The 24,089-nt window shown below is 51.3% G+C and overlaps 1 protein-coding gene across 2 annotated transcripts in view; it reads left to right on the top strand.

Annotated features, from left to right (window-relative positions):
* Positions 1-24,089, top strand: part of CSMD2 (CUB and Sushi multiple domains 2) — a 683,354-nt gene that overhangs the window by 394,668 nt on the left and 264,597 nt on the right. For both annotated transcript variants that reach the window (XM_027967572.3, XM_060416549.1), the window contains exons 12-13: positions 639-751; positions 17,679-17,861. In XM_027967572.3, the coding sequence (XP_027823373.2) occupies positions 639-751; positions 17,679-17,861 (296 nt within the window). The remainder of the gene's footprint in view (positions 1-638; positions 752-17,678; positions 17,862-24,089) is intronic.

The following is a 24,089-nucleotide window of genomic DNA, read 5'->3' as shown; positions in this document are numbered from 1 at the left end:
TTTTGTACCTCCATCTTCTCATCTGTACAATGGGGGTAACACAACCCCTACCTTGCTGGGCTGTGGGGACACTAGATGAGATAATGGAAGGGAAATGGTCTGGCTTGGGTAGGTACCTGGTGAATGCGAGTTGAATCAGAATCCTCGCCATGTCTAAACTTGTTTTTTCGAAAGGAGTGTTGCCCAAGGCGGGGGCTGCACTTAAAGCCTCGCTTTCTGATGCTGGAGTGGAAAGAGATGCTTCATTAAAAGGAGTGGCTGGGTTCCGACTGGGGAAATGGGTTTCTGTCTGTGTCTTCCCTGCAGTCCCGTTCACATGAAAGATGGGAGGTTGCAGGAATGTACACACCCCCTTGATGGTACCTGGCTCCAGCCATCCCTCCCTATGCAAGTGAGGACGCAGATATCTCCCCTGAGCCCAGGGGTCTGGGGAGGGGAGTCGCGGTGCAGAAGCAACTCGGCCTGTGCAGAGGGGAGCAGTCCTGAGTCTCCCAGCACATGAGCCAGCACCACTGGGACCCAGGATTCACCCTAGTGACCCTGGATCCTCGATGTTCCTTTAGATGCCGCCAGTCACACAGTCTTTCCGTTGAGGTTCCACGGTGGGTTCACACCTCTAAATCTCTCTCTCCTGACAGCCTGACAGGTACTTCGGTCCCAGATCTCATCGTCAGCACCAACCATCAAATGTGGCTCCTCTTCCAGACGGATGGCAGTGGCAGCTCCCTGGGCTTCAAGGCTTCTTATGAAGGTAACTGACTGCCGTGGGGGAGCCAATGAGTCAGACACTTGGGGTCTCTTGGAGTCAGCAGACCCTGGGTTCGAATCCTGGCTCTGCCTTGTACTAGGTTCCTCTCCTTAGACATGTTATTCAGCTTCTCTGAGCCCCAGCCTCTTCCTTGGTCCAGTGGGCCTCCTTGGCTGTTTTGAGGATAATCTGGGGCCAGTCACTTAAAGTGCTGGCTCACAGCACCAGGCGCAACATCAGTTCCGCCCCTGATTCACACCTGGCCTGTGTAGACCTTTGCAAGTCCTCATAAACTTTCTGAGCCTTACTTTAGTTTTTGAAATCTTTGGACTGGAGATAGTAGCTTCCCAAGCTACCCTATTTGGCTGTCTGGTGATGAGTGACTGTATGCACAGGGCTAGGGCCAGACACACACCATTGGTGACCTGAGGAGGTACAGACGAAGGTGACCTTCATCGCTTGGTGGGAATAGGCGCTAAAGGAACAGCAATCTGGGCTCCAAGAGATACTGTCGCCATCATTCACCTTTGTATACAGTCAAACCTCCTGAAGGCAGATGACTGCCGACACAGATCCCCACAAAAAGATCCCCATCACAACACCCCCAAGTCTTTGAGAAGGCCTTGTTAGGTATCAGACCCTAGACTAGCACTCGGGGAGCAGATGCAACAGATCGAGACCTTCCCCGTAAAGGACCTGCATGGTCAGAGGGAAAAACAAATGAGATATATATTTGCATTATAGTTCCTTTACAGCGTTTTGTTAGTTTCTGCTGTACAATGAAGTGGGTCAGCCATACGCATACATATATCCCCTTCCCTCTTGGACCTCCCTCCCACCCCAGCCCCGTCCTACCCCCTAGGCATCACAGAGCACTGAGCTGAGCTTCCCGTACAAATAAGCTATTATTAAAGCAAGATCATCATGGCCAACAGAGCCAGTGGGAGCACAGAGAAGGGGTGGTCATCCTTTCTGGGGTGTCAAGAAAGGCTTTATCAAGAAAGTGAGTTGTGAGTCTACAATGACGAGGTGGCTACCAGACAGGAGGCGGTTGTTGGGGAGGAGGGCACCCTTCCCCACCTCATTCAGAGACGGTGTCCTTCTCCAGCGGACCCTGTGAATGCTGCGTGTGTGCGTGCATGCTGAGTTGCTTCAGTCGTGTTCAATTCTTGGCCACCCCACGGACCATAGCCCACCAGGCTCCTTTGTCCTTGGGATTCTCCAGGCAAGAATACTGGAGTGGGTTGCCATGCCCTCCTCTAGGGGATCTTCCCAACCCGGGGATCTTCCCAACCCAGGGATCAAACCCACATCCCCTGCATTGCAGGCAGATTCTTTACCCGCTGAGCCACCAGAGAAGCCCACACAGGACCCTGTAGGGGGAGCAACCCCAAAGGGCTCCCACTCCACCCAGGGTACCTCACACCTCCTGTGGACCAAGGGCTCTTCCTGAGGACTGGACTCTGTGACCACACTTGGGACACAGGGAGCGTATTCATCCCCTAAGGGCTGCCCTAACAAACCACCACCAGCTGGGTGGTTTCAACAACAAAAGTTTATTCCATCACAGTTCTAGAGGCTGGAAGTCTAAACTCAAGATGTCAGGAGGGCCATGCTCCCCGTGAGATTCTAGGTAGACCCCTTCCTTGCTTCTTCCTGGCTTCTGGTGGTAGCCGGCAATCCTTATCTTGTAGCTGCATCATTCTAATCTCTGCCCCTCATGTCGCAGATCCCCAAGAGTCTCTCTGCTCTTCCCATGGGACATCAGACATAATGGATTAAGGACTCACCATCTTAATTTGGTTACTTCTGCAAAGACCCTATTTCCAAGGAAGGTCACATACACAGGGACCAGGGGGTAAGGATTCAACACATCTTTTCTGGAGAACACGATTCAACTCATAACAGGAGGCTAGTCCTTATTTCCTGCAGGAACACTGTCACACCTTGATGCCCACTGGGGTCAGGATGATAGAGGAACTGTCCTCAGCATAGGAAGCACACCTCTGAGTGAGATAGACCAGCAGACAGAGAACACCTACTGGGTGGCCTGTGCTAAGTTCAAATCCTGATTCTGTCCCTTGCTAGCCTCTCCAGGGCTCTGTTTCTTCATCTGTGAAATGGAGATAATAACAGGCCATTGGGGACAGTGTTGCAAATTATAAGGTGGTTAGCGAGTGACTAGTGAGTGAGTACTGGAGAAGGCGATGGCACCCCACTCCAGTACTCTTGCCTGGAAAACCCCATGGACGGAGTAGCCTGGTGGGCTGCAGTCCATGAGATTGCTGAGTCAGACATGACTGAGCAGCCTCATTTTTACTTTTCACTTTCACGCATTGGAGAAGGAAATGGCAACCCATTCCAGTGTTCTTGCCTGGAGAATCCCAGGGACGGGGGAGCCTGGTGGGCTGCTGTCTATGGTGTCGCACAGAGCTGGGCACGACTGAAGCGACTTAGCGGCAGTAGCAGCAGCAGCAGTGAGTGAGTACAGAGGTAGTTAAAGAATGTGCTCTTCTGGCACAGAAAGTTATATATATGCAGGAAAGAGTCCCAGACGAGAAATCAAGAGACCTTGATTCAGGCCCAAGCTCTGCCACTCACTTCTTTGGACACGGGAGTGGATTTAGACTCAAAGTTTCTAGGTTTCCCCATTTTGGAAGTTGCGTAGATGTTTAGCAGTTACCAAAGGTGAGGAGGAATGATTCTGCACCATCCACCTTCCCAGATCTTTCCATCTTACTCCCAAATCTTTCCATATCTTATTCATGGCTTGACTAAGACCAAAGTCACAGGCGTTTGAGATGGATGATGGTCGCTACAGTCAGCAAACAGCATGCAGAAAGAGCTCGACAGGGTGGAGCAGTTGGCTAAAGTACCAGGATAAGATGAAATGGGGAGAAATATCAAGTCCTGTTTGACTGTTCAAAAATTGGCTGCTAGAATTTATCCCAGGGAGTAAGTGATTCTTTATTCTGTTCTGATCAGGCATCAGAGAAATGGGCAGAGATGTGGAGACCCCAGCTTGAGATGAATAAGGAGAGGACTTCAAGTCAACCCCCATGAGAGAGGTTAACAGCCCCCTGAATGCTTATTCAGGGAAAAGTGAACTCAGGGGAGAGTTGAGAGCTGTGTCCAAATATCTGAAGGGTTGTTATGTGGGAAAGGGGAATTGGGCTCATTTGGTGTGATTTCCTTTTAAAAGAAAGGGGCCCATCATTTGTGGAGAGCCTGTGATGTACAGAAGCTGAACATTCACTGTCTCATTGAATGTTTGTTGCACAAACAGTGTCAGGCAAAGACTTGAGATCCCTTGGGGGCCACTCACGTGTGGGGATGGGGATGCCCAGCAGGGAGGCCTCTGACCCCACCTCCATCTCCTCCTCTAAGCCCTCTTTTAAGAGGGGATTTGTGGCTAAGCACTAGTTTGAAAAGTACCACTTCATCTCATTCCATAATCGCAACTCTATGATGATGGCTGCTCTTTTATAGAAGAGGAATCGGAGACTCAGAGGGTAAGTGACCTGCCCAGGGTCATACAGAAGTATGAGATCTGGCAGAGTTGAGATTCAACCCCAGTCTCTCTGGCTTCAAAGCCCATGATTTTCCTCTTATACCAGGAGCCCTCCAAAGTTGCAGAATTTCAATTCCTTACAAAATCTTTATGGAAACCAAAGTTTTGCCCTAATCAAGTGGGCCACAGATCGTGAGCCTCAGTCCCTTGTTACTAGAGATTGGATGAGGTCATCTGTCCATTTCACTGAGCATTAATTGATACATGACCTGTATGAAGCTGGGTGCTGAGGTTACAATAGGGGCACGTAGACTTAACCTAAAAACATAATGCTATGTGACTGCTGATCGCAAACTAAGTGTGGGCCTCAGAACCATGACAAAGTAGGAAGAGAGAAGAGAGTCTGGGCATCTAGAGGCCTCACTGACTCACAGGAGCTACCCAGGTTCTGGGTACAGAGGGAGTAGGTTCTGTGGAGAGAGAACGGACTCTGGACTTGGACCCGAGCTGGTGAATCCCAGCACAGCCCCAGATGTGCAACCTTAAAGTCGACCGTATCACACTGTTGTGCAGTGTTGTGAAATGAGATTACTAAAGGCTCCTGGCACATTGCCTGGAGCACAGAGGTGCCATGCCCCAGGGGCCGAGAAAGGCCCTGATGAGCACTGTCCTCCACTTGGGGGTACACCCTCCTCTGCAGGGACACAAGTCTTCCTGCCTGTCCCCCAGGGGTCCCGTGCTTCCTCAGATAGCCCTGGTCCTGGGTCCCTGCCTCCCCCTCACTCCCTAGGCTGGCTGGGAGAGGAAGTCATTCATGGTGGCCACGGTGAAGCTTATGGAGGCAGAAGTGGCAGAAGGCAGATCCTTGTCTCCAAGGGCCTCAATCAAGGTTTCAGAAAGAGTTGGCACTTGTCCAGCAGGAAGAAGAGCCCAGGAAGGATTACATGTTGGGATGGGCCTGCTTTTCCCTTCTTGTCCTTCCACCTTTGACCTTGTGTTTGAGGGTCTCACACCTTCACGATGAGTCAATGCCTTCTTTGTGGAAGAGGTGGGTGGCCACGTTCCCTGGAACCCTGGTGTGACTGGTCCCTCCATCTGCTCTGGGCTTCCCTCCCTGAAGCTTCCTGGGTCCTCTCCTTCTCCCTGGCTGCTCCCTCTCAGCTCCTGCATGGTTCCCTCAGGGCAGGCACTTCTCAGGCCCTCGGCTTTCATCCTGTTTCTAGAACCTTCCACCATTGATCACATCTACTCGCATGGCTTCAGCCTAGCCTGAACCCTGGGGACTTTCAGATCTGGTCCCCAGTAGACATCAGTCTACCTGTGATGCATCTTCCGCAGCTTCCCCCTTGGACATCTCAAGCCCAACACATCTGGCTTAGGCCTGTTCTGGCTGCTGTAACAAAACCCCATAGACTGGGGAGCCTAAATAACAGAACTCTATTTTGTCACGATTCTGAAGGCTGGAAGTTCAAGGTCAGGGCACCAGCTGATGCAGGCTCTGGTCCGGGCTGGCTTCAGATGGCTGCAGATGTCTTTCTGGCTTGCAGGTGACTGCTCACTGTGTCCTCAGAAGGCCTTTCCTGGATATGTGCCTATGGAGGGGGAAGAAGAGTACAAGCTCTCTGCTGTCTCTTCTCATAAGGACACTAATCCTGTCAGATCAGGGCCCCACCCTATGACCTTGTTTAACCTATACTACATCCTTAGAGGCCCCATCTCCAAATACAGCCTCATTGGGGGTTAGAACTTCAACATATGAATTTGGGGAGACACGAGCTTTCAGTCCAATAACACCATCCAAATCCAAGCTCTCCATCTCCACCCCACGCCTACACCCCCTTCACCCCATCTCCACACCCAGCGCCATCATCCACGCCATCACGCAGCCTCATTTCCGCTTCCTCCTTCTCCCTTCTCTGACTTGGTCCCCAGATTCTGTCCGTTCTTCTGTAGCATCCTGGCTCCTCTGTCACGGATGTGAGCGAGGCCTTCGTCACCTCTCCATCCGCCCCAGCCATCTGCCTCAGGCAGCTCAGTGATCTTCCTAGAATCCAAATCTGGCATGGTTCCTGCTACACACACAAAAAAAAGAAAAAACCCCCTTTTAAAAAAAATTGTATTTACTTATTTGACTCCATCGGGTCTTAGGTGCTGCGCACAGGATCTTCGTTGCATTATGCAGAATTTTTCCCTGCACTTTGAGGATTCTGCAGTTGTGGAACACAGGCTTAGGTGCTCCACGGCATGTAGGATCTTAGTTCCCTGACCGAGGGTCAAACCCATATCCCCTGCATTGCAAGACAGATTCTTAAACACTGGACCGCCTGGGAAGTCCCAGATGACAACTTCTCACTGCTTTCAGGATAAAGAACACTCATTCACATGGCATCCAAGGCCCTCTGTGATGATAATTCCAAGCCAAATGCTGGCTCCTGTAAAAGCCCATTCTAGGTAGATGACAGTTTATTCATGTATCCGGTCCTACAGGGCCTAGCCCAGGGCCTGGCACAGGCAGGCACCCTTCCCCTCCACCCTCTCAATTCCCTTTGGCCTGCTTTACCACCTCCCAGCACTCAGGTGCCAAGAGCCCACATTCTCCACTGTCCCCATAGGCTCTGGGGTCAGACAAACTCAGTTTATAATCGAGTTCTGCCACTGGCTGTGTGTGTGACCTTCAGCCAATCAGCCTCCCTGAGCCTGAGCTTTCTCATCTGTGAAGAAGTACTGATAAGCATTCATCTCACAGGAGTCTTGAGAGAACTCCATACGGTGATGCCCCCAGCATAGGGCCTGTGGTGTGTGTGTGTGTGTGTGTGTGTGTGTGTGTGTGTGTGTGTGTGTGGTGTGTGTGTGTGCTTGCGCGCACACGCGTCCATGCTCAGTAGCCCACTCAGGTCTGATTCTTTGTGATCCCTTTGGACTGTAACCTGCCAGGCTCCTCTGCCCATGGAATTTTCCAGGCAAGAACACTGGAGTGGGTTGCCATTTCTCCAGGGGATCTTCCTGACTCAGGGATCGAACCCTCGTCTTTTGCACCTCCTGCAACGGCAGGTGGATTCTTTACCACTGCGCCACCAGCATAGGGCCTAGCATTTAGGAAACACTCAGCTTAAAAGCCTGCTCCCCTCCTCTGCCTCCCCAGTCCTGAAACTCTCCCTCCAACCTACACTCATGGCCCAAAGCTTCAGCATTACCTCCACCCCCATCTTAGCCTCCTTTTGTCCCAACTCTTGGGAAATTCCATACAGGACAAGACACCTTGGCTCAGGGATGGGAGGTTGGCAGGGATACAAATGTTCCCACAGGTGGCATGGGGCATTTGAGGGCAGAAACCTCCCCTAGGTATACCTGACCCCATCAGCATCAATACTCCTTGTGGCCCAGTTGAGGTAGAGAGAAGCTTCCTTGGGGCAGGCAGGTGGTACCACAGTATCACCATCCCCACCCATTAAAAGTTCAAGCCCCTGGGTGGAAAAAGTTGAGGGATTTATTTCCCAGAAATTCTTCTTGTTCTGTTTGTCACAATCCCAGGTCGGGGTGAGGGAGGAGCCTCCAACTCCATCAATATCCACATCCTTGGATCTTAGAAACTCAGGCCCCCTCCATGAGGGCAGCCAGCTGTAGGAAGCGCATTCACAGTTGCAAATGCTCTGCTTCCCAGCAGAACAAGAAATATTTAAGGAACAGGCAATTAGCACTTACCAGAAACATTATAAAATTACATACAACTTGCTAACAAGTTTTAGCATCAATCTGGGAGTCTCCTTGCCTCCTGACTTAGCCTAGAACCTGGTGGCCTCATGGGGAATCTAGGAGACTGGCCCAGAGGAGGATGGAGCTTGGACCTTGACCCTAGAGATCAGGAGGATCAGGGCGGTAGCAATCATGTAGGAAGGATGCCAGATAGTCCAGGGGACTCACGTTGGAAATAAGGTCATCTGTGCATTGAGCATCATCTAGGCCCCTATTATGTTACAGGCACTGTTCAGACTGCAAGGGAATACAAGGGTAAAAAGACAAGCTGTGCCTTCACCCAAGTCATAGTCTGTCTTCACTCGAGTCAGAGGAAATGGGACGTAGCCAGGAGGGGCCACTAACAATACTTGAGGGCATCAGGGAAGGCTCCCTGGAGGAGATGATGTCTGAAACTAAAACTTGCTTGTAGGATGGAAAGCAGTTGATCTGACATCCCCAAGGGAGAACAGGCTAACTTAGCAGACACATGCCTAGGGCTGAAGCTAAAACCTCCGCAGAATGAAGTCTGAGAGCAAGCAGGAGGAGGTGGTCAAGTCTAGCCCTCTGCAGGCGGTGCCTTCATCCCCTTCTCCAGAACTGAATGCTGGCGGGAGCATCAGGGGGCCCCTGCAAGAGATGGCGTTGGAGCTGAGCTTGAAAGGAGGCCGAGGGCGACAGCCCAGCATCTTGACTCTGCTCCTTTCTGGACCCCGCCTTTCCTTTTCAGAGTGCCAAGCACGTGGCCATTTTCAGCCCCAAGTCTGTAACTTTCGGGACCTGTCCCTCTTCTTGCTTTACCCCCACAAGTTCAAAGGCCCAGACTTTCCAGGTTCAACAAGGAATGACATCAGGCATGGTCCCAAGATGCTCACTGAGTTTCCATGGCACCCTTAACACTTCCTCAGGCACCAGGACCCAGAGGTTTGCTAGGGGTGGTAAACAGCAGAGGGTATTGCCCCATTAAAACTTGGCAGGAAGTAATCTGCCAGCAGGGGCCTCCCTGGTGGCTCCCCTGTAAAGAATCTGCCTGCCAATGCAGGAGACGTGGGTTCTATCCCTGGGTCAGGAAGATCCCCTGGAGGAGGAAATGGCCACCCACTCCAGTATTCTTCCCTGGGAAATCCCATAAACAGAGGAGCCTGGTGGGCTACAGTCCATGGGATCACAGAGAGTCAGAAATGACTTAGCAACTAAACTACAACAGTCTGCCAATGAAATATATTCTTTGAATATATGGGGTTTTGCAGATGGCAAGCTCCAGTTTGGGGCTGATGCAAATAGTATGGGGCAACCTGGATATTCTTTATGTTTATCTTCGCCCGTATTTACCATATTCACCCGTTTCCCAGCATCCTTCAGCCTGTGGACACACCCGTAACAGTGTGATGGAGGAGGGAGCTGGGAGGGACGAATGTCACGCACCACATCCACCCACACCTCCATCCCATTTGTGACAACTGTGTGCAGAGAACCGTGCCCAGATTCCCAGAGACACACAGACAGGCGCACTCTGCCTCTTGCCTGACTGTGACCTTCCCATCATCAGGAGAAACGTGGAGCGGGACGTGGTTCCCAGGGAATCCATGGGATCCAGGCATGCCCAGAGGTCGTCTAAAGCACCCAAGGTGTCCTGGTCACCTGTCAGGAGACTATGCTGGCTGAACATCGGGTCTGGAGCCCTCAGGATGCACATGGCACTGTGCTTGGTTCTGAAGATACAAAGAACAGAAGGGGTGGGATTTCTGGTTGTAAGGAGCCGATCTGGGCTCTTCATGGTCTCCTCAGTCCGTCTCTCCAGGCTCATCTCTTTTCATCCTCACTTCCTGCCACACTGAACTTCTGCTCTTCAAAATAAAGAAATAAATAAATTGTCCAAGGGGGGCTGGGAGTGACAGAGAGAGAGAGCAAGAGAGCAAGCTAAGTCTGCCTGAATGATTCAAGGGCACATCCCCAAGTGGGAACCACTTGAGCTGACACTGAAAGAAGATTCTTTGTCTGACAGACAAGCAGGGGGTGTTCATTAAGGACGAGCAGACAGCAGGTACCAACTTAGGGCCTTGTGTGAGCCGGCTGGAATCTGCCAGCAACAGGCCAGTAATGACCTTGAGGAAACCCCTCCTGGCTACTGGTTACGTGCCACGTGCTGGACATTTTGACAGTTGTCTGATATACCTATACTCATTTAATCCTCAAAACAATGCTGCAAGGTGGCTGTTATTATTACCATTTCCATATTACAAGTGACAAACCTAGGGCTCAGGGAGAATTAGGAAAGGTACCCAAGGCCTACTCCTTAGTGTCAGAGCCAGGATACAGACCCAGGACTTTCTGACTTCAGAGCCCTGCTTGTCATCCTGGCGTTATTTTGCCTCCCTGCAGGTGGCTCCTTTTTATGGTGTTTAAATCTCAAGGTCGAAGATGGACAAAGATGGAACCAGGGTGGGAGGGGTTAGCAAAGATCCTGCCATGCTAAGAAGTTAGGGTTTTCATCTGTGGGTTATGGGAAACCATGGGAGAATCAATGAGCAGGGCACACTAATGATCAGATGTTTGTTACTAGCGATCTCGCACTGCTTTGCAGAGTACAGAGTCCAGGGGAGGGGCAGGGAACAGTTTTTGCTTGATGACATGCCCAGGTGAGAAATTAGGAGAAGTGGGCTGAGGCAACGAGGGATGGGATGGAGAACAGACGGTGCAAAGAGGAACCACCAGGAAGTGGTCAGCAAGGGCTGATTCCCCTGTCTGCCTGGGAAACTTCCATAAAGTCTTTCTGCTTCTCCCAGCCCCAGGCTGAGTCGGAGCTGCCTTACTACACCTGCTTGGGTGGTGTGATAAGGTGCATCCCACGTGTACACTGTGACTATCTCTAGCCCCACCTGACTGTGAGTGGGCAGGGGCAGGGGGCCGTGGGTCAGGCAGTTCTGCATCGTTAGCACTGAGCCTGGCATTTGGCACCGTTCCCGTGCAACACATATCAGCTGTGCTCACACACTGAGCAGCGTGCTCTGTTCTCCAGGCACTGTACTAAGAGATCAACAATGCATAAACCATGCCTGCCTCTGCAGGGCTTACGTTCCAGGGGGTGGGGAGAGGAGCCACGAGGAGGCCACCTGGCAGCCAGCGGGGCACCAAGGGGCTGTGACGTGAATCTGCTTGTTCCTGATGCCCCACAGACAGTAGGCTCCAGGAAGGTGAAGGGTTTTGCTCTTTTCTTTCCCTGCTACATGTGCGGTGTCTGGAAAAGTAACTACTGAAGAGATACTTACAAATCAGTGCGCAAAGGAAAGACCAGAGTGCAAAGACAGCAAAGGAAAAGGGAGGCATCTCGGGAGCCTGGTTAGGGAAAGAGCTCGGAGGAGGTGCCATCCTAGGCATCTCGGGAGCCTGGTGAGGGAAAGAGCTCGGAGGAGGTGCCGTCTTAGGCTGAAGTCTGTCACGTGAGCAGTGGGCCCTGGGACCTCAGGGAGGAGAGGACACTGTAGCCCAGGCCGAGGGGACAGTGAATCAATGAAGGCATGAATGGCGTCCCACCCCATTGGAAAGACCATGAATCCTAGCTCACACTCACCGCCCCTCTCCCTCTGTGTGGCGCTCCCTTCTTGGAGCTCATCAAATAGTGAATTTATAGAGACACAAGACGCAGCTCCTTTTCTACAGATGCTGTCATAAAAGAGGATTCCAATTTGGTATTAGAAATGGGAAAACCTGGGGAGAAGATGGTACGGTTGATCACAGACGATAGGGATAAAACAGCAGAGAAGAGGGAAAGCGGATACGCAGGTGGAGATGGAATTCTGAGGATCTTTGAAGCTCACATCTGGTGTTCGCCAGCTCACTTCTGATCGGCAGAAGGAGGGAGGGAGACGATAAACACTTTTAAAATAGAATTCTGTTAAGCCAGATAACAGGAATCTGCATGCATGATCTTCTCCAAGTCAGAATTTGACTTAGGGATTCAGTTCTGGGCTCTAACCTCAGATTTGGTCGGCATCAGCCAGGAGGGTCAGGTTCACATGCCTTTTCAGGCAGAAGGGCAATGGGGACTTGGTTCCCGTGTGTTTCCAGCAGGGGTTGACCCTGGGTTTGGAGGGAAGGTCTAGATCAAGACATGGGGTGTCTGAGGGCCAGCCCCCAGGCCCTCAGTCTTCCAAAAGGCACTCTCGAGCCACCCCCTCTGTTCTTCCTCTCTCCCCACCCAATCCTGATTCTGTAGCCTGCACTTCCCTCTCTTCAATGTCTGGGACCTCTTCACCAAATGCACCCTTAAACCTGACTTCCGCCGAGGTCACCGGTCCTAGGAGCCCTCTCCAGAGCGGGCAGCTCCTGTCCGCAGACCCCTGAGAGACGGGCTCGTGTGCTTGCTCTCCCGTGCCTTCCACCTACATGCACACCCTTCTGCTTTGAATCGGTTGTCTCCACCTCTGCTGCTCACTCCCTCCTCGTCCAGGTCACCAGCCTCTTCCTCTCCATCCTGAGTCTCACCGTCACTGGCTTTTCTGTTTCTCAGCCCCCTCACCTCCTGTGGGTGAGGACCTTGCTCTCTGCACCTCACCTTCTGCTCTTCCACCCGCTCCTCCATTCCCTCCTCCCTCTACTCCGTTCACGTCTTCCTCTTGGCTTCTCCATTCCCCATCCCCTCCCCCGCCTACTCTGTTCATGACTTTCCACCATCAGCCTCGGGCCCTGGCATCACCCATCAGCTGTGCTTCGATCAATAGCCTCACCTCCCTGCCCACTGCCCTTCCTTCTCTCCACATGCACGTGAACAAATATACGAGGGCTCTGGGGCAAGCCACACAGCCCTGCTCACGGGTGTCCCTGAAAACGAGCTGAGCCCCTCCGTGGACCCGGGGTCCATGGCCGTGCATCCTCTTCTCCAGGGGACTGTGGCAGACATTCTGCTCAGCGCTGCCTCCTGTTCCCCACGCGCGGTCCCCCGCCTTCAGCAAACGTCATGACCCATCCTCCTCCTCCGCTTGTAATGTAGAGCCTGTGTCATCTCAAGAGCTCCTTCAGCCTCCTGCTCTCCTTCCTGAAAGGTCGCTGTGGCCACCTCTGCCCTCCCCGCGTCACGAGGGAAGGGGCGCTTCCTGATCTCTAAGGCATGCACTGGTCCCGGGCCTCCTGTCTTCTCCAGAACCTCACGCTGTCACTGTCCATTTCAGCTGACCATTCAGTGTCTCTCACTCAGTCATATTCTCCATCTCTGTCTCTCCCTCTCTCCCCTTCCCCATCATGTAACTACAGTCTAGTTCATTCAACCTTAAAAACCCTGCTCCACTGCCCCCTCAAGTCCACAGTCCTCGTAAGTTGCCACCTGACTTCTCTCTATTTGTTCTCTTTGAAGAAGCGCTTTCTTCTCGAGTCATCTCCTCTCTGGGGATCATCTTCCCCTTCTCCCACCCTGTGCCGGCCCCGTCGTCACACTCAGCCTCCTGCCAGTAACCAGTGAGCTCCTTCCACTCCCCTGCGGCCACTCCTTTCTAAACTTCCACACAGCCCCCAGAGATCAGGAGCCTCCCTCTAGAAAGGAAGCTCCAGGCAGCAGGACCTGTGTCTGCCATGTGCTCTGCACACCCTGCCCAGCCCCAATGCCCAGTGCAGAGGATCACCCTAAGTAGACGCTCCAATGCTTGTTGAGTGAGTGAGTGATCTCCCTGCCTCCAGAATCACTACCCCCAGATCATTCTCCAGGCAGCAGTCAGGGTGACTGTTTAAAATCCACACCATGAGATGCTTAGTGAAATGAAACCCTTTCCCGAGTCCCCACCCTCTGCCATTGCCTACTCTCTGAAGTCCAGTCTCATCAGCTGGCCACACAGGCCCTTTTGTGGGCTGGCCCTGCCTGCCTCTTCCTGTCTCATGTCTCATCACCTTGTGGAAAGTACTCGTACTTATAGAAAGGCAATGTGGTGTGGTGGTGAAGAGCCCTGGAACCGTACAGACTGGGTTTGGACCTTAGATCCACCATTTCCAGGCTATATGACCCTGGGTAATTGCATGACCTCTCTGTGCCGCGGTTTCCTCGCCTTTAAGATGGGAGTGGTAGTACCTAGCTTACAGCGGCACTGTAAGGATGAAAGGAGTCAACCGTGTGTGAAGCGCTCCGAGCGGCCACCAGCACATCGTCAGAACTGCTGATCCGTTGTGATCACAGGGATGAGTTGCTGTCCCTGCTAGGGTTGCAGTCCTGCCAACAGCCTGACCTCTGTGCCTCTGCTCGGGCTCCTGCAGCACAGGAAAGGTCCTTCCTCTCCTCTCCCTCCCACTAATGCCTTTCTCTTTTTCCCAACTTTATTGAGATGTAATTAACATCTAACATTGTGTCAATTTGAGGCGAACAACGTGTTGATTAAATATGTGCATATATTGTGAAAGGAGTACCACAGGAAGGTTAGTTAGTACACCCATCACGCATCACCTTACAACGTGTGTGTGTGTTGAAGACTTTTAAGATCCACTCTCTTAGTAGCTTACAAGAATGCAACAACGGTGTCATTAACCAGAATCACCATGCTGTGCCGCCCCTCCCCTGACTCGTTCATCTTATACTTGGAATTTTGTGTCTTTGAAACACCTGTACCCATTTCCCCACTTCCACACTTCCACCCCTCCACCCACAACCATCATTATCATTCTGCTGTTTCTGTGAGTTCTTTTTTTTTTTTTTTAGATTCCACTTATAAGTGAGATCATCTGGCATGTGTCCTTCTCTGACTTATTCCACTTAGCATAACGCCCACAAGGTTCATCCACGTCACAAATGGCAGAATTTCCTTCTTTGTGGCTGAAAACATCCCGATGTGCATGTATGCCGAAGTTTCTTTATCCGTTCATCCATCAGTGATCACGTAGGTTGTTTCTAGGTCTTGGCTGTTGCGAATATTACTGCAACGAATCCCACTTGTTCTTTTTACCTGTTGGCTCCCGCACAGACTTCAGGCCTCAGCTTAGACGTCACCTCCTCCAGGAAGTCTCCCCTGATGCCTGGGCTGAGACTGGGCTGAGAAGAGAGAGGCGTGGGGGCACCAAAGAACTCAGCAATAAATAATGTTTGATTGGCCAAAAATTCATGTTAGGTTTTTCCATAACCTCTTATGGAGAAGTGTGAATAAAATTTTGGCCAGCTCAGTATTTTACTGTTCTAGTCTTTAAAAACCAAGATGAATGCAAAGTATCCAAAATTAAAAAAAAAAATCAATAATGACTCTGATGCCCAGGACTAGGATGAGGCAAGCAAGGTGAGTGATCAAGTGCTTGGTCAGGTCTGGTCTTTTTATTAAGTTCTAGTATCTCTCTTCCTGTTGGATTTGATTTATAGGCATCAATCTTGATTTTCTAAAAATCAAGACGCTGCACTAAGATCATGTTTGCCTAGATGGCTGAGTGCCTGCTGCTCCCTGAAATTCTGCACCCATCACCCACACCCCATCTCCAGCCCCACCTTCCCAGCGTGAGCTGTGTGCACCTGTGTCACGAATACTAGCTTCCTGGTCCAGACGGTTTAGTCTTTGGGACCAGAGCCCACGTCCAGGTCCCAAGTGTCTGGCACAGAGACTGGCACATAGTAGGTGCTCACTCTATGCTTCTGATCACACTGACCGCAGCCAGAATGGAATGGTTGTGGACAGGGCCAGGCCTTCAGAGTGGAGAGAGCAGAGTGACTTCCCTCCTCCCCTCAGGATGCTTGTTCTCTCAAGCTGATCACACCCCCAGACTAGCTGGTGTGGTCTGGGGCGCAGGCAGGCAGACCCACATTCACCTCTTCTGCAGCACACCAGGGCCTCCCCAGGATGCCTCACACCTGGGTCCCCTCCCAGACAGTGAGTTCCAGCTCTGTCTTCACACGTGAGTGACTTCCTCCGGCTCTCAGAGGGCCCGCAGTGAAAGTCTTCGCCAAGGCCCCGTGTCCCTGAGACAGCATGCCTGGGGACAGCGCAGGGAGGAGGGGGGCCTCGCCGCTCACTCCTCCAGGCTGGCTTGTCTCGGGGCCCCTGCTTCCGTTTCTTCAGGTCTCCTGGGGTTCCACGACCTGGAGCAGAGGGGCCACCTTCCCGGGAGCACCTCCATGGCCGTGCTCCCCCAAGCCTGGCAGGAGAGCTGGCTTCAGGGGAGGGCTGGCTTGTGCTTTCAAGCGTGTGCAGAGGGAGCCATCAGGGGCATGCCTGAGATGAGAGGAGGGCGAGCTGACCCGTACTGGAGTCCTCAGGCCTCATGCCTGGTCACACAGACCCTCTTTTCCCTGAAACCAAGGACAGCAAGAGCTGTCTGACTTAGATCTATCTCTCACACACATACATGCACACACACACACACACACAATGACTTTCTCATACACACTGACTCTCTTTCTCATATACACACTTTGATTCTAACACACACACACGCTCTCTCACACATACACACACACTCTGACTCTCTCTTGCACACACATACACACACACTCAACGCAATCCCAGTGAAAGAGCACCTTGTTCTGCCTGCTCTCAGCAGTGGGCTGGAGGCCCTGGCTTGGGGGAGGGGGACCATGACGGTGGCAGTGTTCACGGCCACCGTCCAGATAAGGCAGCAGTGCCTGGGGCTCGCCTGATCTGCTCGCAGGACCCAACAGCTGTGGTGAGAGAGTTTTTTGCAGAATCACCCCTGTCAGGCCATGCACAGCAACGCTGGGGACTGTGACTCCGACAGCGCATAGCGGTGCCCACGGAAAAGGCAGGGTCGCTTTGGCCTGACAGTCCTGGGAAGGTGTCCAAACACTCCCACTACCCCAGGCCCCTGAATCACAGGACTCCTACGGTCCTCGCCTCAGCATCTTTCACTTCTTTCATGACTCGGGGTCCTTCCTGCGGGGTGCCCTCCTCCCTGGGATCCGAGCTCCTCCTCCCCACCGCCTCCCCTCCTCTGCTCCTGCTCTTCATCTCTCACAGCACCAAGCTTGGAGAAGTGGGGGGCGACTCTGGAGGAAACTCCAGGGCCGTGGCCAGGACAGAGGACTTCCCTGGGTGTCTCAGTCCTGACTGACTCTTCCACCAGGCCGTCCACCCATCACGCCCCTGAGCCCAGACCTCCAGAGCTGTCTGGGGGCACCCACTGCCTGTGTGACTCACCACTGTTGGATCCCATGAACTTTAGAAGCATACCTGATGAGTCCTGTGTTTTTCCATTTTACCTGCTCCTGTCTCAAACAGAATTAAAAATATATCTTCGTGAAAGTGCTTCCAGGTCAGAAGGCAGTGAATATTGATTCTCACATCATCTCTGGGTGCACAAAGGCAGCCTCCCTCCCATTCTTGTTCTTACCTTCACTGCTCAGGAAGGGACTGAGCCTGAAACCTACCAGGGAACAGGCATAATCTGAATGCAGAGTCCAGTCAGGAAAGAAGGCTCCAAACCCTGTGAACCCGTGAATCCCTAGGACGGTGTCTCATAGGGAACATACAACCACCTTCCCAGAATGAAAACAGCCAAGCACCTGGAGGGCTCCTCATGGGTGCGGAGTCCTGGAGCCGGAGGGCCCGTTCCTCCCAGGATGCTGTTTTAAACAGGACCTTGCAGGGCTTCTCATCGGACACCCACGGGGTCTGTCCGAGCCATGCCCTCGTGGCGGAGGTGCAGGGTGGCGCCCCAGCCTCAGGCGGTGTGGAGTCACCACATCTGTCTGTTCTCTCCTCTCCTCTCTTGCAGAGATCGAGCAGGGCAGCTGCGGAGATCCCGGCGTACCTGCCTACGGCCGGCGGGAAGGCTCCCGGTTCCGCCACGGGGACACCCTCCAGTTTGAGTGCCAGCCTGCCTTTGAGCTGGTGGGGCAGAAGGCAATCACGTGCCAAAAGAATAACCAGTGGTCGGCTAAGAAGCCAGGCTGCGTGTGTAAGTGAGCAGGGAGGGGGGTCGCTTCTACTCAGAAGCCGGGGACCCATGTCCTAGCTTATCTGGGGGCCCTGTCCTTGGGAACCTCGTAGGGTTGTAACCACAGTTTCACTCTGGTTGGTTTCTTCTCTTTCTTGAAACGTCTCTGGCTGAGTCCTCATTTCTGGCAGTGACGTGGATGGTGTGGCTCTGAGCATGACTGCTCTTGACATCTGGGGCTTCTTCGACACCGCCTTCCTCTCCCTGGTGACCCTTGCAAACACTGTCAAACCCAGACGTTTCCTCCCCACCATTCTAGTTGTCGGTGACACCACACAGTCGAGTCAGGGTGGAAGGTGCTGGCAAAGTTCGTAAGACTCTAGACGCTCTGCCAGCCTGGGGGTACTGTGGGATACCATGGCCGTGCCGGGACATGCGGGTTTCATCCAATTGCTTCCTCTTGCATCAGATGTAGGGAGGGGTTGGGATCCAGCTGTCTTTGAATTGTTGATCTTTGGGAGAAGGGGTTGGAGTTGAGTGCTCTGTTCTCTGGGGACAACAAGGATTCTTTTCTTCCCTCCTCTGGGATGGTCTGACTTTGCTTTCCGGCGCAAATAATACTTTAAGTCCTGGCTCCCAGGGAAATCAGCTAGCGTGAGGGGGCAGTGTGTAAAGGAGCAGGCTTGGTCTTTGTTCAGGCATCAAAGGTTCTCCTTCTCTGGGCTGTCGTCTCTTTTTCTCCCAACGCTCACCCCCGCCACCCTCCATCTCTTACAGTCTGCTTTCCCCAGGGAAGGGCTGGCAGCCTGACTTCTCTTCTCCCTTCTCAGTGGGTTTCTCAGGTGCTGCCTCACAGACAAGGTTGGCCCCTGGTGGCGGGGAGAGGAGTAACCTGGGAGACTATAAGGAATATCTGTGATGATGGAGAGTTTGGCTCGGGAATGGCTGAGCCGGGTCATACCACAGTGACTGCTTCTCAAACAACGAAAAAAATCACTTTGTATAGTTGGCAAAGCATTTTTTATGACTTGTGAGTTTTATGTAAAGATTCTTGCAGAGGTTTTTAAAGATCAAATTGCTCTTAGATGCACATTGAGCAAATCAAATTATTAAAAAATATATTGTGTGGAATCAGTCACGGATCTCTGGCCTGATGTGGTTAGAATATAGTGGCTGACAACGTGCACCCTGGAAGCTAGGGGTGAGGCAGGGGGCAGGGGAGGTTAGCAGGGACCAGGGCTGGGCAGGTTCAGAGATGAGCCTAGGGCTGAATGGGCGGGTTGAATGGAGCCCTGCAGAGCCTGTCAGAGTCAAGTCCTCAGAAGGCAAAAGGTCTGGGCTGCAGGAGTCCCAGGGAGCATGGGGGCTCCATCTCTGAAATCCATCTGGGAGAAACAAAGCAGAGAGAACTGGAAAGGGTCAGACTTTAGGGCAGAGAGCTGGCAGGAGTGGAGTGTGCCTCAGAGCCAGCCAGTAACTCAGAACCAGGATAAAGCTCCCTACTCCACAAACTGAGAAACGCAGGCCTCCGGGAGAAATGCTGCCTCCGGGAGGCGAGGGGGTCTGTCACTCAAGCCCTCCAGGAATTTATTTGCCCTTTTGGCTCTTAGAAGTAGTTTCAGGAAATCTCTCTGAAAACTTCAGTCAGTGCTGCTCAGCAGGCTCTCTGCTTCCAGGAGGAAAGCTGACAGCATGTTGAGCACTGCTTACAATCAGCTGAGAAGAAGCAGAGGGCAGAGGAGTCCTGGCGGGTACAGGCCAGTGCTCTCTGTGGTTTAAAACAAGGAAGAGGAGCCTGAGGCTTATTGATGAGAACTGTGAAGCAGGCACTCTGGGAATGGGGGGAGGGGGAAGGATGGCACTTCTTCCAGATGATTCTGGGAGATGGGGGGTGATATCCCCAAGGTACTGCCACCACTCAGGTTTTTCTGATCGTCTCGATGTAGCAGACACGGCTGGAGTCTCAGGGATGCTGGCTCTGGTGGAGGAGGCCAGAGAGGACGTGCTGGCCCCAGGCCTTTGCACCATGAGCAAGGTCACAAGTGAGTGCCATCTGTCAGCTTCTACTGAGACCCCAGCCCCTAATCTGATGCATCCCTGGGTCTCAGGCTTTGCCTTCAGGGAACTCCCGGTCTAACTCATGGTGAAAGACGGTACTAAGACGATCTAGGTGCGCTGAGAGAATTAGGGATTCGGCATCTGGAGACCTGTGTCAGTCTTGGCTCAGTTTCCTGGCTCTGGCCAGGGCAGCTTCTCTCTGAAGTTTGCTTTGCTGATCTATCTTACAGCATTGTACTCCCCAATTCTAAGCCTTTGTGATCATATTTACAGAAAAAGACAACTATGACACGGACGGTCCTCACATTTTCCATCATGAACACTTGCAAACCACTTTCTAAAGTGGGTCATTTATACAGAGCTCGTTCTTCGAGGGATAAAGTTAAAATGTGGCATTCTCCTCCTGACCCTAGATCAAATATATAATATAGTGTGTGATCCTATAATAGATGTGTGATCCTATAATAGTGTGTGATCCATAGAAAAAAGGACAATATCTGTAAGCATTTATAACAATATAGAATAGTCCAGTCAGTCTCTGCTTTATCATATGGTCATAAATGTATGCAGAAAAGCACCTCTAGCAAATGTCAGCTTCAGTGCCCTAATTTTCCATGTTAGTCACGGTAAATATTAACACAATATTTAGCAAACAATGTCGTTCTTTCCTTCTGAGGGTTTTGGAGAGGACTTGAAGTTGGGGGTGTTTTGAAGGCTCAGATTTCTTTGAGCACTTGTCCAGAGAAGTGCACAGCTTTGCACTGTCCTTCTGCTGCAACATTTTCTTCAAAACTGTTACTGACTCGGGAATGGCCGTGCCGAGACTAGACAAGTACACTCTTGCCTTCATGTCCCAAAACATTCTCTGCAGTGAGCAGGGACTTTGGAATCATGTTGGCTTGCGAGCTGCCTTCGCAGTCGTAGATGGTCAGTAGATGGTCTTTTTTTTTCATCTCGGTTCCTCACCGTGAGAAGCATTCTGAAAGAAAAGAGGGAACCGGCGTCTTTTCTCTTCCGCGCTCCTCCTCCTTGGCTGATTCACGTCTCCAGGGACCGCTGCTCCAAAGCAGGCGGCAGCAATAGCACTTCCCATCCCTTCAACAGTATTCTCACTGCATGTCTGCCCTGTGCCGGGCTCCACCTGCAGGACTCAACCCAGGGTCCTGGTGAGAAAGCGCCCCCCGGGTTTCAAGCACCCTTCACCTTCCCAGAAACTCGGCCTGTTTCACTGGCTTCCTTACAAAAGCACCATGTGGGAGCCTCTCCCATATAACCCTGTCCCCTTCTTTCTCCACAACAAGAGACACAATAGAAGGAAGATACAAATAACTGATGGTGGGTTGCACAACACGCGATGCTTTGTTGACAGGCTAGCAGAACCCTTCACACCTCATAAGGAAGCCGGGAAACCAATTATCAGTCCATTAGCAGCCACTTGCAGAAGAAGCTTCAAAACAGCCTTCGCCAGGAGAATGCCAAGACCTTGCAGATGCCGGCTTCCCTTGGCCATTTTGTAAGCCACCACGAGAAGGCGTGAATCCTAATTGCTCGGTTCCTAATGTATATGGCATAGGTGTGAAATGAGGATACACAGGGATGCATTCAGTGTGAGTTACAAATCAGCAAGCGGTCCTTGAGAGACCAGGGAAGGGAGACGTGGGTCCTCAGGGGCTCAAGGAAAGTGTCACAGAGGATACGGGGCTGGAGGGTTGGGAGGTAAAGGAGGGTGCTCCATACAGGGATGCTGCAGAATATGGCCCTCTCCTAGCACCCTCCCATCCTCTCTCCGCTGAGTTACTCCGCTCAACCACTCCTTGTGCACGCTCTGGACATGGACACACACACACACACACACACACACACACACACTCTCAGATTTCTGGTCAGAAGAATGGACTAAGTCCTCAGATCATTGGGATTCTCAGCCTCAGCGCTACTGACATCTGGGGCCAGATAATTCTTTTATGGGGGGGGTGCTCTTGTGCATTTTAGGATGTTTTAGCTGCACCCCTCCTGTCTTCTACCCACTAGAAGCCAAAAGCACACACACCCCTTCCACTACTAATTGTGACAACCAAGTACATCTCCAGACATTGCCTGTATCCTCTGGGGGGGAAAAGTCACCCAGGATGGAGAACCACCAGTATAGGATAAGCTAGTCTTGTCAGATTCTAAATATGATGAAATCTGTGTATTTGCATTTTAAATTAGGTCATGATCAGAAACTATTGAATCGTGACAGTGAGGAAGCATGGGGCAAAGGAAGATGCCAATATTTCTTACATGTTTTGTCATTGGGAAGATAGGACTCTTCCCTACAGCATCATGGAATATTTACTGTCTTATTTTACAGATGAAAACAAAGCTCAACGAGGCTCAGAGGTCATAGAACCGTTAGATGATGGGTTGGAATTTGAAGTGTTAACTGACAGCATTGGCGTCTGTTCCAAATGTACACTCTCTCTATTGCCCCAGATTTCCAGAATTCAAGAGGTCAGTAAGGACATGGAAAGCTTAGGACGACAACATTAGTCCAGACTGAGAAACAAACAGTGGTCTGAGCCACTCCCATGAAGTAACAGAGACTGACAAGAGTGAAACAAATTCACGAGGGCTAGATCCGTGACCCGTGTTGGGACTACGCCAGTGTTTGCACTTGTTCAGTCACCAAGTCGTGTCCGACTCCTCGCGACCCCGTGGGCTGCAGCTCGCCAGGCTTCCTTGTCCCTCACCGTTTCCCAGAGTTTGCCTGAGTTTATGTCCATTGAGTCAATGACCCCATCCAATCATCTCATCCTCTGTTGCCCTCTTCTCCTCCTGCCCTCAATCTTTCCCAGCATCAGGGCCTTTTCCAGTGACTCAGCTGTTCACATCAGGTGGCCAAAGTATTAGAGCTTCAGTATCAGTCCTTCCGAAGAGTATTCAGGTTGCAATATACCTTTGTTGAAGTCACTTTTTTCATCTTTACTTTTTTTCTCATTCTTTCTACCTACCCATCCATTTATCCACCCATTTTGATGTATTGAGCACCTACTATGTACCAAATCAGCTGCATGAGTAGGTGTGGCCGATCCTGGTAAAATTCTAAACTGGGGCACCTCTGGGAATGATCCTGCTCAGGCTGAAGGGGAGAGATCTTAGTGCCATGTCCATACAAGGTACTGTAACTCTTTCAAGGAGTATCTTGAGTACAAGGACCTCTACTCAACACAGGCTTTTGGTATACTCTAGTATTTTAAAGGTTTAAATAAATAAGATATTAATTTCACTTCCTTCAACCAAAGGCAATTTGGCCATTCCTTTTTGATTTTTACCCAGGCACACACATATTTCATATGGTTTTAATCAAAGTGAACATACCGTCTTGCATTCTGTCTTTTGAAGTTCATGGTTTTAATCAAAGTGAGCATACCGTCTTGCATTCCATCTTTTGAAGTTCATGTTATATTGTGTATCTTGTCATGTTACGACATGTCTTTTGTACTTTACCAGTCTTAAAATCTATGGAACATTCTGTCTAGTGAGTGGACCATGACTTAGCCAATTATCCTCTGGGGGAAATGCAATATAGCTCAATTATTTTTTATAAGCTTTTAACACCCTCAAGCATGCGTGCTCACATGTGCTCAGGCATGTCTGACTCTGTGATCCCAGGGACTATAACCCACCAGGCTCCTCTGTCATGGAATTTTCCAGGCAAGAACACAGGAGTAGGTTGGCACTCGTTCTCCCGGGAATCTTCCTGATCCAGAGATAGAACCTGCATCCTTTGCATCTCCTGCGTTAGCAGGCAGATTCTTTCCTAGCTGAGCCACCTGGAACCCCATCCTCAAGCATATGACCTTTTTAGATCTTTTCTTGAATTCTGTCCTTGAGTAAATTTCCAGAAATGAGGTTGTTGGGCCAGAGTAGGAACGTTTAAAAATACTCATATCATTCCCCCAAAATGTTCTGCCAGGTCATAATGGCAGTAACGGAAGCTTGAAGGTTAAGACTAAGATTCGTATAACACATGTCCTTCCCATCCAGGAATATGGCATAGATTTCTCCGTGTGTTCATCTCCCTCCATTTTCCTAAATATTAACGACTTTATAGTTTTCTTCATATAGGTCACATGCATCTCCTGCAATCTTTACCAGCATCGCCAAATCTCAAGTACTTGTGTGGCCTTTTCAGCTTGTCAACTTACA

The sequence above is a fragment of the Ovis aries genome, chromosome 1, assembly GCF_016772045.2.
Source record: "Ovis aries strain OAR_USU_Benz2616 breed Rambouillet chromosome 1, ARS-UI_Ramb_v3.0, whole genome shotgun sequence".
Lineage (NCBI taxonomy): Eukaryota > Metazoa > Chordata > Mammalia > Artiodactyla > Bovidae > Ovis > Ovis aries.
The sequence above is the reverse complement of the archived record's forward strand: the minus strand, read 5'-3'. Positions and strand labels throughout refer to the sequence as shown.